A 13706-nucleotide genomic window follows, 5' to 3' on the forward strand; every position below is an offset into this window, starting at 1 on the left:
TTTCGCCAGAAAAAGTTTTATTATACATTTCTTCAATGGGACTGGAAGCCTACAAGACGTTAGCGACAGCTTTAAGAATACTACTCACTATACCTGTATCAGTTGCATCTGGTGAAAGATCTTTTAGCAAACTCAAATTGATCAAATCTTACTTGAGGTCGACCATGAGTCAGAGTAGACTGTCCAATCTTGCGATTCTCTCAATAGAATGTGAAACTGCTTCAACTTTAAAACAATGATATGATATGTGATATTGCAGCGATCAAAGCTAGAAAAGTGCATCTTTAAGTTCTACCACTATTTTTAAGAAATATATAAGCCAAAAGATATAAGACAAATTCAAAGGCTGAAGAGTATTCGAGTAAAAATTAATATTTTTCATTGTTATTCAGATTATTACATTGTGAGTGTACAACTCTTTATATTTTATAATAATTTTTTTACAAAAATGTGGAAGTATTTTTCTGAATATTAAAAAACAGCGAAGATCGTTTTGCCGCCCCCAAGACGTTGCGCCCGGGGCGACGGCCCCCTTCGCCCCCCCTAGCTACGCCATTGCACATATATCAAAATTAGAGTAAATTGTACACAATATTACTCGCACATTTTCATTTGTATGCTTAATCGCGTGTGTAAGTGAGCTTTGTATACTCGTAACAAAATGGGGATTCTGAACATCACCTAATGCACAAAAGAAACAAACTATGGGTTCGAAAATATCCTCAACAGCGGATAAGCAGCAGATAAGATACAATAAACAAATTAATGTAGGAAAATTATCTTCTTAGCAATTAGTATAAATAACAGTAAGAGTATGAAATGTATTCAGTAAGAATTTACAATCACTAAAGCAGAGTCAAAATGCTCTGAAACGAAATTTGTTTTTTCCTAATTAAACGCGAAACCACGCGTTTAACTTGCGCTTTTAAGCTTGGATTTGAAGATTGCGTTCAACTCCGCAGAGTGGGCAAATATAATAAAAGGCCTACACGAAATACGCGCTCCTCATTATCTGATAAATATTAAAATGACTTACTTTCAAAATAGGAGATTATTATTTGACACTGCCTAGGGCACTCAGAGCTATACTATCTACAGAAAGTACTTCAAGGCTTGGTTTTAGGCCGACTACTATGGAACCTGATGTACGGTAGGGTGCTAAGAATACCGCAACCAAATATTGTGAAAATAATCGCATATGCGGATGACGTCACAGTGCAATATGGTCGGAAACATCACTTTTCTTGGCCAAAACTATTCAAACTGAAAATACCGGAATTTTTAACTGGAATTTGAAGTTGCAGTATAATTTAAGTGTTTTTGTATAAAATAATTATTTTTTTTTTAATTATCAACATTTAGAATTAAAATTTAAAAAAAAAGTGTTTACATAAAATTTTTGTTTCTTTTCTTTCTGAGTTTTTATTTTTTTTAGTTCTAAATGAGAAAATATACGATACTTACGAGTAAATATGTTGTTTCTGGAAATTGAAAATATAATTTACACACGTATTTACGAAAATATTAAAATTTTATTAAACTCTTTAATTTAAATACAATTCATTATCCAAAAATGCATTTTCCTGTTCAAGTTCTTCTGGATAATCGTCCTCGTCGCCCTCGTCGTCATCCATATTTTCTAAATTCTCAGTCGCACAGGTTTCACCGATATCCTCACAATACAATAATTCCTTTACTTCTAGTGGCAGCGTTAAACGCTTCCTTTGGCGCAAACGTGTATTTAAGCGAAGAGATGAAATTAATGGATCCGTGTCAAGAGCTCTATGAAATACATCGAAAAGATTATCAATGCGGCTAGTCTTACGTGCATGGTGCAGTCTGTCGCTTTTATATATTTTGTTTCGTGACTCAGCTGCATCCTCTCCGAAGTAACCAACAGGAAGTGGTGTATTATGCATTATTTGCTTTGAGTGAACTATAACTTTAAGTACTGTGGGAGTCATTGGCAACCAGGGTACTTGCTTTGATATAATTGACCAGTTTGAAATCAATACTCTTCAAATTTATCCAAATTTAGGGAAAATTGACAAGATAAACATATTAATATTATTCTCACTCGAAATATTAATTCAGTGTCTACTCCTAAAATTTTCGAAAATTTATCATATTCCGTAAATGCTCTTCGCGACGTGTTGCCGTCATTTGTGGAACCACAACCACCTGCTTTCGGAACATCAACATGAAGACTTAGTTCTTTCCACAACTCACTCCGGATATACTCTTTTCTTATCTTAATTGCATCTTTATCTTCCTCCGATCTAATTTTCCATTTCTTTACTTCCATCTTGTATCCTAAATGTAGTACGAACTCAAAAAATCTAATCCAGGAGTGCAGTGGACTAATTCCGTACTATAGATTTCCATCGATAGGATGAAATTTTACGCTGTTATAATCTGTGACTTTAACAAAGTCAGTTTGGGTTCCATGGCATATTGGACATTTTTGATTTGATTTTGTATCGGTTAAAACATTCAAAACTTTTCCATCTATAACAGTTAAAAACACTCTGAACATTATTTCGATTATCTTACCAGCTTCGATTTCAACATGTAAGTTTTCAAGCTCTTGAATTTGTTTATTTAAGTCAGCAGCTTCTCTTGTTATCACTTCCTTAGTTTCACTCGTGGATTCTAATTTTAAAGGCCGACAAAATCTTGTGGACTGCGGAAAACAATTATTCCAAATCGGGGCTCCCGCGCTACTCAAGAGTCTCAAGGGAATCACTGTTGTGGCCAAAAGACATGAATCAGCATTTCGTGATGTACTTTGATCAAGGAAAGATTGCTTATATTGAGATTGACCAGAGCTGCTGTCAAAACCGGAGCTAAATATCATTTCCGTTGATATGAAGTTACCCGTAATTGTCGCAAATACTTCCTTTTGCATCTCTATAATTCTTTTAGCCGTATGGTTTAAAAGCATTTGTAAAGGAACCTTTGCACATTTGTCATCTACAAGTACACCATCGGGTCTGCACTTACTTTTTATTGCTAATATATTATCATAGGGTGGATAAATATTAGCGTTACGTTCCTTGCTAGAAGTCCGGATGGAACAGTATTGCCGCTTAGAAAAATTGTTTTCGAGAAGAAATGCTAACGCTTCCTCATCAGACAATACAATAGGTGCTTTTACATCATCGACATATAGATTCCTAATCTTGGATGGTCTTGATGGACTTTCGATGGTTTCTTTTAAAACAACTGCCAAATCTACTTGCCCTTCTTTTCGAGCCGAAATTGATGCTGCTTGAACTAACAGATTTGTTTCGTTGTGTTCTGACATCGAGAGGTTTGCTGCTTCTCTTCTCTTACTTCGTTTAGATTTCTCAGAGTACTTAAGTTGCGGGCGTCCAGTTAGTGATACAATTTTTTCATCTGGGCTTAGTTCTACTGTGCATTGAGTCTCTGTGGAAGTGTTATTTATTTGCCTGTTTATTACAGTTTCTGAACAAAGCTAGCCAGAATATTTAATTTTAAAATCATCTAATCTTCTATGACACTTTTCCCACATTGCAGACAAATTATTGTTAAGCATGCGTGTTTTTTTGTTAAATACTTATAGCATTCATCTGAAATGTTATCGGCTCCACATTTTTGTATAAAATAAGTTATTAATGCGTCCTTATTTTTTCCTTTCTTCTGCTTGGTCAACCAAATATCAAAAACTGCTGAATTCTGTAAACAAATGACGACTGAAAAAAAAATTACTCAAAAACCGCAAAAAACTGCAAATCGAGATAAACATTTTCAAAAACTTAACACTTCAAAGTAATTTGGTTTTTAATCTTATGCTTAACACTCCTAAACAAAATGTGTTAAGCTTACTCAAACTTAACAAATAAAATAAATTCCAAAATGTTAAAGACTTTTGGAAAAAGTTATTTTATTTTTTAGAGTATCCAACTTTTGAGTATTATATTTTACAAAATTAATAAACTTACCATCACCTTCGTGTTCCATTTAAACTTTTATTTAACACGCTTTGTTTTCAGCTTTAACAAGCAATTGAAGTAAGCACTATAAAACACCGAACGCAATTATGTTTACAAATAAAGCAAACAAATTCAACTTCGATGACTCACCGAATAACGGTGAATTGCATATTACAACAACAAAATTCATTTTTGGTTGTTTTGGAGCGTTGACTACTAGATTTCAGAAACAACAACATATTTCGGGACTGCAAATATTTTGACTTTTGGCCAACGAAATGAAATTTCCGACCATAGTGCAGTGGTTGCCGTGGATAAACATCTGGATGACCCACGGATCAAATGAATTACTGCAAAAATGGTTTACGCCGAAGTCTTGCTCATAAGCTCTAGGAAAATTGAAGAAAAGATATCGCTCACCTTATGAGAATGTTAAATGAAACGTGAAATTGCTTCACAGCCACAGTTGAAGTACTTTGGTGTAATAGTGGACTCAAGACTCAAATTCAAGGAGCACTTGGAAAATAAAACATGTAAAACAGATCAAATCTATAATACTTTATCTAGAACTAGAGGACCAGTCCACGTTTTACTGTGGCTGTGTATTGAATTTTAACATAAAGAATTTAAAAAAGCCTGTGTCCTTATCCTGGTTCTAAGCTACCTCCTCACCAATTTTCAGCCAAATTGGTTCAGTCGTTCTTAAGTTATAAATGGTGTAACCAACACGAATTTCTTTTATTATTTTATTCACATAGACATGTGATTTTTTATTGTTTTTATTAATGTTATTTTTTTGTTTTGAAGAATTGAAATGTGCCCATAATTTTGAAAGTAGTTTAAGTCATATTTTTTTTGTTTCGAGATATTTAGAGTTTTGCATTTTAAAGGATTAAAAAATATTCTTGCATTATGGATTATGATTTTTAGACAGTAAAGTAGTTCCAACAAACAAGTATTTATTATGATTGTGAAATTTATAGCCATTTTTAAAAGAAAATGTGTTTTGAAAGGTTTAAACGACTTGTACCACTTTCAAAATTAACTGCATGACTTTATAAATGACTTATACCCCCAATAAAACAATTTTATTAGTAATTAACATTTTATTCAAATTCATTTCATTGCGACTAAGTAAATTATTCATTAGTATTTAGGGAAATAAAGTGTTTGTGAAAAATTGGTGGAATATAGGGTAGTAGATCCATCATATCTTTACGTTTTTCTTTTGTTATTGGTCTAATGGTTGTGTGTAATGGAAGTAAATCAATATTTCCGTATATTCTAGGTCTTCCTTTTTTAGGTGAGAGGTCTAATACTTTGAATTCGGAGTTGTCATCCAAGGAAGTTTTGCAAAACATCTTATATGGTGCATTTTTTAGAAATCTGATCCATTATATTTTTAACCAAGGCTTCTCCATTGATGTTTTTCTTTCTATTATTCGTTGATTCTTTTAGTTGTCTTGTAGAAAAAAAATCTTTTTGATCCATTTGTACTACCGAAAATGGGTTTCTCATCTTACATGATTTTATTAAATTATAATAATTCTCAGGGATGTATAAATAATTCGATTTTTTAATTTTAGTTCCTATCAAACCAAAATCGCGATCATTTGGCAAAAAAGAATGGCCGGATACCATAAATTTATGATCAATTGTTGCAACATTATTATCAGATGACTGAACAATTTTTAACCATATTAAAGCTATGTTAATGTTTCGAATTTGTCCTGAGCAGGCATCACTGTAAGCTATTATATACTTTTGAGTGGTAATGTCCCGAATGTGCTTTAAGATGAAGGACGCAACTTCCTGTGATCCTCTTGAGGCGATTGTTTCATCCCATGCATACATTTTAGCATTTCCATTGTGGAAATTATGAAACCCTATATTGTATACATACATGTTGCGCTTATAGTAAGCTACCGAAACAGAAAGTTTTGGATAAGGAAGCGCTTTCTTTAGGTCAAATGTGAATCCGTAATTTTCACTCGGGTTATCTTTTGTTCTTTGTATGTCATCTGTTAAACTTTTTCTAGCCTGTTCGGCACTTTTAAGATGTGAACCATGAATTTCCATAAGATGCAACTTCTCGTCTTCATTACTGAATGCTATAATTTTTAGTTTTATCGAATCACACTTTTGGCACTTGCCTTTACGAGGAGTATAAAAATTTAGGTTGAACTCAGTATTAAATATTTTTCTATAAGTCCACTCCTTTATACACATGATGTATTATTTTCACCACATTTTTCCACAAATAGCCTATACATTTTTCGAATATCTAAGTCAGCACTTAGATACTTTCGATCTGAAGTGTGATGTGATCGCGTGTAATGACTCTCACATGCTGGAAAACTCAGAATATGATCTCGTACTACTTTAATTTTTTCTTCATCTGTTTTTCTAGGTGAGCTAGCCATTTTTTGTTCCTGCTATATGGTTCAGAGTCTTGGACGATGTCCACAACGGATGAGTCAACATTACGACTTTTCGAGAGAAAAGTTCTGCGAAAGATTTATGGTCCATTGCGCGTTGGCCACGGCGAATGCCGCATTCGATGGAACGATGAGCTGTACGAGATATACGACGACATCGACATAGTTCAGCGAATTAAAAGACAGCGGCTACGCTGGCTAGGTCATGTTGTCTGGATGGATGAAAACACTCCAGCTCTGAAAGTATTCGAAGCGGTACCCGCCGGGGGAAGCAGAGGAAGAGGAAGACCTCCACTCCGTTGGAAGGACCAAGTGGAGAAGGACCTGGCTTCGCTTGGAATATCCAATTGGCGCCACGTAGCGAAAAGAAGAAACGACTGGCGCGCTGTTGTTAACTCGGCTATAATCGCGTAAGCGGTGTCTACGCCAATTAAGAATAAGAAGAAGACTAGCCATTTTGCCACGACCATCCATCTCAGGTGTTTCAGAATTTAAGGCACGGCTTAATCTTCCGTTAGATATTTTGAAAGTATCAAAAAAAAAAGTTTTTCAAACAGAAACTTCCGAACTCATACATACATATAGATGAAACTTAGGACTCCATTTTCTCATATATCCTTTGTGATTTCTGGGGCGTTTTTGTTTTATTGATTGTTTTCTAATCAAACCATACAGAAACATATTCTGTTTTTCGAAACTTGCTAAATTCCAAAAATAATCAAAATTTGCTTTCCTGTCTTCATATCCGATTCCATTTAAACACTTTTTGGAACAAAGACAATCTATGTTTTCGAAAAGTTTAGCACTCACAAGCTTAGAGTTTTTTGTTTAATATTCCTTTCCACGATTTCTCTTCATTTTTCTTATATTTTGTGCATAATTCTGTCGATTGCGTGTCCTGTTTCTTGATTTCATTTTGCTTTCTTCCATTTGTAAGGGTTCCGAATTCACTTTTAAGCTATGAGCTGATTCATCAGAAGACGACATCATTCTTATTCGTTTTCATTTCTTGGGAGCATTACTTATATTTATTCGCCGTAAAATGTCTACAATTAACTTTAAATAGTAGGTTTTTACATTAAAAGTTGTACTTCATTATACCTGAACCACTATCTGAAGACATGACAAAATTACTTTGTGAACACACTGACTTATACCACTATCAAAACGAACAATATCTGTATTTCAGTTAACAACTAAAAAATAAACACATTTTAAAGAGTTAATTTGCATCGCATGCTGCTAATCTCTTCAGATTATGTTATTTTATTAAGATTTGATAAGTAATAGCTGATAAAGTAGATTTTTAAAATTTTTAACCTATACCACTTTCAAAATCAAGGGCTCAAATATTCAAATGATTCTTCTTCTTCTTCTTAATTGGCGTAGACACCGCTTACGCGATTATAGCCGAGTTAACAACAGCGCGCCAGTCGTTTCTTCTTTTCGCTGCGTGGCGCCAATTGGATATTCCAAGCGAAGCCAGGTCCTTCTCCACTTGGTCCTTCCAACGGAGTGGAGGTCTTCCTCTTCCTCTGCTTCCCCCGGCGGGTACTGCTTCAGAATACTTTCAGAGCTGGAGTGTTTTCATCCATCCGGACAACATGATCCTAGCCAGCGTAGCCGCTGTCTTTTAATTCGCTGAACTATGTCAATGTCGTCATATATCTCGTACAGCTCATCGTTCCATCGGATGCGATATTCGCCGTGGCCAATGCGCAAAGGACCATAAATCTTTCGCAGAATTTTTTTCTCGAAAACTGGTAACGTCGACTCATCGGTTGCTGTCATCGCCCAAGCCCAAGCCTCTGCACCATATAGCAGGACGGGAATTATGCCAGCGACTTATAGAGTTTTGCTTTTTTGTTCGTCGAGAGAGAGGACTTTACTCTTTCAATTGCCTGCTCAGTCCGAAGTAGCACCTGTTGGCGCATAAGAGCAATCCTGCGTTGGATTTCCAGGCTGACATTATTAGTGGTGTTAATGCTGGTTCCTAAATAGACGAAATTATCTACAACTTCAAAGTTATGACTGTCAACAGTGACGTGAGAGCCAAGTCGCGAGTGCGACGACTGTTTGTTTGATGACAGGAGATATTTCGTTTTGCCCTCGTTCACTACCAGACCCATTTTCTGTGCTTCCTTGTCCAGCCTAGAGAAAGCAGAACTAACGGCGCGGGTGTTGAGGCCGATGGTATCAATATCGTCGGCATACGCCAACAGCTGTACACTCTTATAGAAGATGGTACCTTCTCTGTTTAGTTCTGCAGCTCGAACTATTTTCTCCAGGAGCAGGTTGAAGAAGTCGCACGATAGGGAGTCGCCTTGTCTGAAACCTCGTTTGGTATCGAACGGCTCGGAGAGGTCCTTCCCGATCCTGACGGAGCTTTTCAGTGTTGTTCAACGTCAGTTTACACAGCCGTATTAGTTTTGCGGGGATACCAAATTCAGACATCGCGGCATAAAGGCAGCTGGCCTTTTCGTGCTGTCGAAAGCAGCTTTGAAATCGACGAAGAGGTGGTGTGTGTCGATTCTCCTTTCACGTGTCTTTTCCAAGATTTGGCGCATGGTGAATATCTGGTGGGTTGTTGATTTTCCAGGTCTGAAGCCACACTGATAAGGTCCAATCAGTTTGTTGACGGTGGGCTTTAATCTTTCACACAATACGCTCGATAGAACCTTATATGCGATGTTGAGGAGGCTAATCCCACGGTAGTTGGCGCAGATTGTGGGGTCTCCTTTTTTATGGATTGGGCATAGCACACTTAAATAAATGATTCTTACAAACATGAATTTTGAACAAATGCTTATGATTTGAAATATAATTTTTGTATTTATGAATTGTAGTGAATTTTAACACACCCCTACAGGGGCCATATAAAGGAGCGAAAGTTTGGTGTGAGATTCGTTATGGGAGAGAGACTCCGTCGTCGAATACTTGCGTCGCCGTGGCGCACCTACCTACCCGCCACGATGTCTAAATCGTGATTGGCAACTTTAACGCCAGGGTGAGCAAAGAAAGTATTTATGGCATAATAGTGACTAAATTCAGCCTCCACAAAGAAACATCCCCAAATAGGTTGAGTAATAGTTCTGTGTAATGCTGTCGGAATATTTGTGATATTATGCACTCACCTCAAATTATGATTATAATCCATATAATACGTTCGTAAAAATGTATGATGTTCTTGTTTTTAATAAAAAAAAATCCAATGATTCTTACATAAATGGTGAACACATGCTTATGATTTAAAATATAAGTTTTTTTATATGAATTGTTTTAATTTTTTAAATAAAGGGATAAAATCCATGCCCGTAGCCATTCGTTACCCTCCAACGAATATAACAAACTATACCAAACCCAAACAAACAAGGCAGCACTAGTATAGTCATAGATAAATTCCCAGCGGGATATAGTAGACATTGGTAAACGAGCGAGGTAAACGATGCAGCATGATTGTATCGCTTACTCCGATCGATGAAAATTAACACGGCGATGTCCTAGGAAAAGAAAGAGATCCCCCTTTCACTTACCATAGCAACGAAGAATTCTTCGATGCCAAAGTTAACAAAGAATTCTTCGATGCCGCAGTTAACGAAGAATTGTTCGATGCCAAAGGTAACGAAGAATTCTTCGATGCCAAGGTCAATAGCAGAATAGAAAAAATTGCATATTAATTTTGCCTTATTTAGGAAAGTGCATGTATGTATTTCGTTATGGAAATAAGTATTTATGTATAAAAAGGAATGGTTTTCTTTTAATTTTGTGGCTGAGTCTCTTTTCGTTTTTTGCAAGCAACGAGACTTTTAAAAAACGGCCTTTGGCGAGTCTAATGCTTTTTTGCATTTGGTGAGCATAGTCCGATTCGGTAAAGCCTTCTACTTTCACACATTCTACAAAAAAAGTTTAAACCGTATGTATTTATAAATTTGAAGTTATGTCTTTCAATGATAAAAACACGAAAAACTTACCAAATAGTAACGCATTAAAGTGCTTTCCTCTTAAGAATCAGTTTCAACATTTGTGTTTTCAGCCATTCCGTAAAATTCACTTTCTTCATTTTTAATTAGTCTTCTCACGTGCCTTTTCGAGAACATTCTTTTATTTCTTTACTGAAAGTTTAAACACAAAATTTTTAATTAAAATAGCTGCTCACCTAAACACAAAGAACTTTGTGCAAATTTTCTTCAAATGCTTGACGGTTTGACGAAATAATGAAAATATTTACTTATAAATTTTATTCCATCAATTTGTATTTGTTGTTTATATATTGTATTGTAACGTTTTTCATGTGCTTACTTGATTGTAAATATGAGCACAGTAGAATTTAGCCGCATAGCGTACTTTTATACATTACCTGGTATCGAAGAATTCTACATAGAATTTTCTTCAAAGCATTCTTCAAAGAAAAATATAAGCGGTGAACCATTATCCCGCTGGGTTGATACGACACTCTTTGATTCGAGAGAGCTGTCAAAACTCGCATTTTTTATAACATTTGCTAAAGACGCCACTGTTGAAAAATATTAGATTGGGTATTTTATAATTTTTGAGTATTTTGCAATTTCAACACTACCACTGAAGTATGCAAATATCGCGTTAACCATTCCGATTACTTTGGCGGACGGGTAAAAAAACCGAATTTCCGTATAAATGGGGTATATACGGATAGGGGAGCTTCTCCAGAGAAGAAATATCCAAAAATAATATAAAAATAAATTTTATTGTTTAAAATATTCACGATTAAAAGACCAACAATTTGCACTAATAACACATGGTATTTCTTTATGTTTCACTAAATTTTTTCAAGTTTTTCACTCTGTATATTTAAATATACATTCCAAACATTGAAATAAGTTTACATTTCACTTTTATTTTGCTATATTTTACCTACATTTATTAATTTAAAAATCACTTAGCACACTCATCGTTGAAAAGGTTAGATTGTTTACAAATATGAGGAAAACGAGCCTTGCCACATCTTAAACAGCAAATATATAGGATTTTTAACAATTTTTCTTGGTTTGTTTTTTTCGCGTTATTCTTTTTTCTATATTAACTATAAAAAAATGGGTAAAATTTAGAATAGCATCCCCGGATTTTGGGAATAAAATGGGTATCACTGGAAAGGATACTAGATCACGAATATATATACATATATATATATATATATAGTTGCCGCTGACTTATAGTTTTAAAGTTATTTGCATTTAAAGATGAAAAATTTACAACTTTTACATTGATAATTTGTATATTGTGAATAACTTATACATATATCTTTGTGATCTGGAGAACGTCACCTTTCCAGTGATACCCATTCTTTCCCGGAATCCGGGGATCCCATTCTAAATCCCAGCCTAAAAAATACTTTCTACATATGTATATGTGTAATATGTAATTTATGTGACTGAAGTACTTTCGCGTAATACTCCTTTATGCGTTGGCATAATATTATTATATAATATTACTATATAATATTACTTATTTGTTTATTAAATTAAATAAAGAACATATCCATATGAATAGATAGAGGATTTTTTGAGAAAAAAAGAATTTCAGCGAATTTCCTTATTATCACATGGCAGCGCTCCATTTCGTCGTAATTTTTAGTAGTGAACATCATGCACTACGAGTGCAAAATGTAATTTTATTATATCTGTCAGCGATTTCCATTTATTTTTTATGATACATTGGTTTGTATTTTAGGGGACGATATATATATTATTATATTTAAAATATGAGTTTTGGATATAAAGTAGTTATATTTTTTGGTTTTATTGGTTATGCACTCAAACTCATATTTTAAATATAATATATATATATATGTATATCGTCACCTAATATACAAACCAATGTATCATAAAAAATAAATGGAAATCGCTGACAGAAATAATAATCAAAATTTATCAATTTTTTAACGAAAACTTAAATTTTGTTTGAATATGAGTCCATAATAACCAAAGAATATAACCACTTTATAACAAAAAGTCAATATATTTTTTTATTTTTAACGCAGAAAGGAGTACTACGCGAAAGTACTTCAGTCACCCCGGGTATTCGCTCGGCCAGAGTTATTTTTTTAGAGCGCGGCCGAAGGCCGCCAACGCAGAGAGGAGTGCTACGCGATATTACTTCAGCCGCCCCGGGTATTCGCTCGGCCAAGGTTATTTTTTTTGAGCGCGGCCGAAGGCCGTCAACGCAGAAAGGAGTACTACGCGAAAGTAGGCACGATTCCGATTACTTTGGCGGAGGGGTAAAAAAACCGAATTTCCATATAAATGGGGTATCTACGGATAGGGGAGCTCCTCCAGAGGAGGAATATCCAAAAATAATGTAAAAATTACTAATATTTTTTAAAATATTCACGTTTAAAAATTTGCACTAAGAAAACATGATATTTCTCTATGTTTCACAAAATTTTTCCACATTTTTTACTTTGTATATTTAAATACACACTCTAAGCTTTGAAATAAGCTCACATTTCACATTTCACATTTATTTTTAAATTTTTAAGCTAAATTTTGTAATTTAAAAATCACTTGTCAAATTCATGGCTGATAAGTTCACAATGTTTATATTTACGAGGAAAACCAGCTTTGCCACACCTTAAAAACCAAAAGTGAAGTATTTTTTCAGCGTTCCACAGCGTTTTCTTTGGATGCACTTTCGAGTGTATCTTTTTTCTTTATTAACTATAAAAAAATAAAGAATATTTTTCAAGCTAAAATTTAATATGTGAACACTTTTCCATATACATACATATATGAATATATGAATAATATGTGATTTATATTTAATAAACACAGATAAGTAAAATCGAGTGATAATATTATATATATGATTGTAATATAACATTTATACATATTACAATTCTATACTATAATAAAATCATCTCACAATGTTATACATTTTTTATATTTGTATTTATTACATAATAATTTATAATTGCGTTCAGAGCTTCTGAATTTTTCGATGTTCACGTCGTTTGGACATCTAGGCAACGAAAGTTAATGTGATGACTGTCCATGGTCATCTTAATAACTGGCGCAAACAAAATAACGAGTCTTCCCTAAGTTGTGGAACTATAGTAGATTACTATAGTTACCTTAGGGAAGTAGCCGAAGTAATATGCTCCAATGCAGATTTTTGTCTCGGTGGAAAGGGAAAAACGGTGCAGATTGACGAGACGTTTCTAACGAAACGTAAGTACAATCGTGGCCGTTTAACCGAACAAATGACAATAATTGTATTGGGAATACTATGTAAGGAAGACAATATGCCGCTTTTTCCGAGTGAATGGAAAAGCAAGGTA

General features: G+C 34.4%; 1 protein-coding gene and 1 long non-coding RNA gene across 2 annotated transcripts; both read right to left on the reverse strand.

Moving 5' to 3' along the window:
* Nucleotides 1–1520: 1520 nt before the first annotated feature.
* On the reverse strand, nucleotides 1521–2984 carry LOC120779715. The gene is made up of 2 exons (XM_040112080.1): nucleotides 2554–2984; nucleotides 1521–1782 (listed from the first exon to the last, which is right to left on the reverse strand). Exons 1-2 carry the CDS (start codon nucleotides 2942–2944, stop codon nucleotides 1760–1762), a joined length of 414 nt encoding a protein of 137 aa, XP_039968014.1. The 5' UTR covers nucleotides 2945–2984; the 3' UTR covers nucleotides 1521–1759.
* Nucleotides 2985–10143: 7159 nt separating this feature from the next.
* LOC120779716 lies at nucleotides 10144–11046 on the reverse strand. The gene is made up of 3 exons (XR_005705732.1): nucleotides 10752–11046; nucleotides 10366–10506; nucleotides 10144–10287 (listed from the first exon to the last, which is right to left on the reverse strand). It is a non-coding gene; the product is annotated as an uncharacterized LOC120779716 (long non-coding RNA).
* Nucleotides 11047–13706: the final 2660 nt, after the last annotated feature.

This window comes from Bactrocera tryoni, unplaced genomic scaffold (genome assembly GCF_016617805.1).
Source record: "Bactrocera tryoni isolate S06 unplaced genomic scaffold, CSIRO_BtryS06_freeze2 scaffold_11, whole genome shotgun sequence".
Classification (NCBI taxonomy): Eukaryota; Metazoa; Arthropoda; class Insecta; order Diptera; family Tephritidae; genus Bactrocera; species Bactrocera tryoni.

What these genes read in the sequence shown, in the direction of transcription:
- LOC120779715 (XM_040112080.1), bottom strand. Translation starts at nt 2,944, where the DNA reads ATGCTTTTAAACCATACGGCTAAAAGAATTATAGAGATGCAAAAGGAA. An exon ending in ACATGTTGAAATCGAAGCTG is followed by an intron (nt 1,783 to 2,553) that starts GTAAGATAATCG and finishes TGTATTTCATAG; the next exon opens with AGCTCTTGACACGGATCCAT.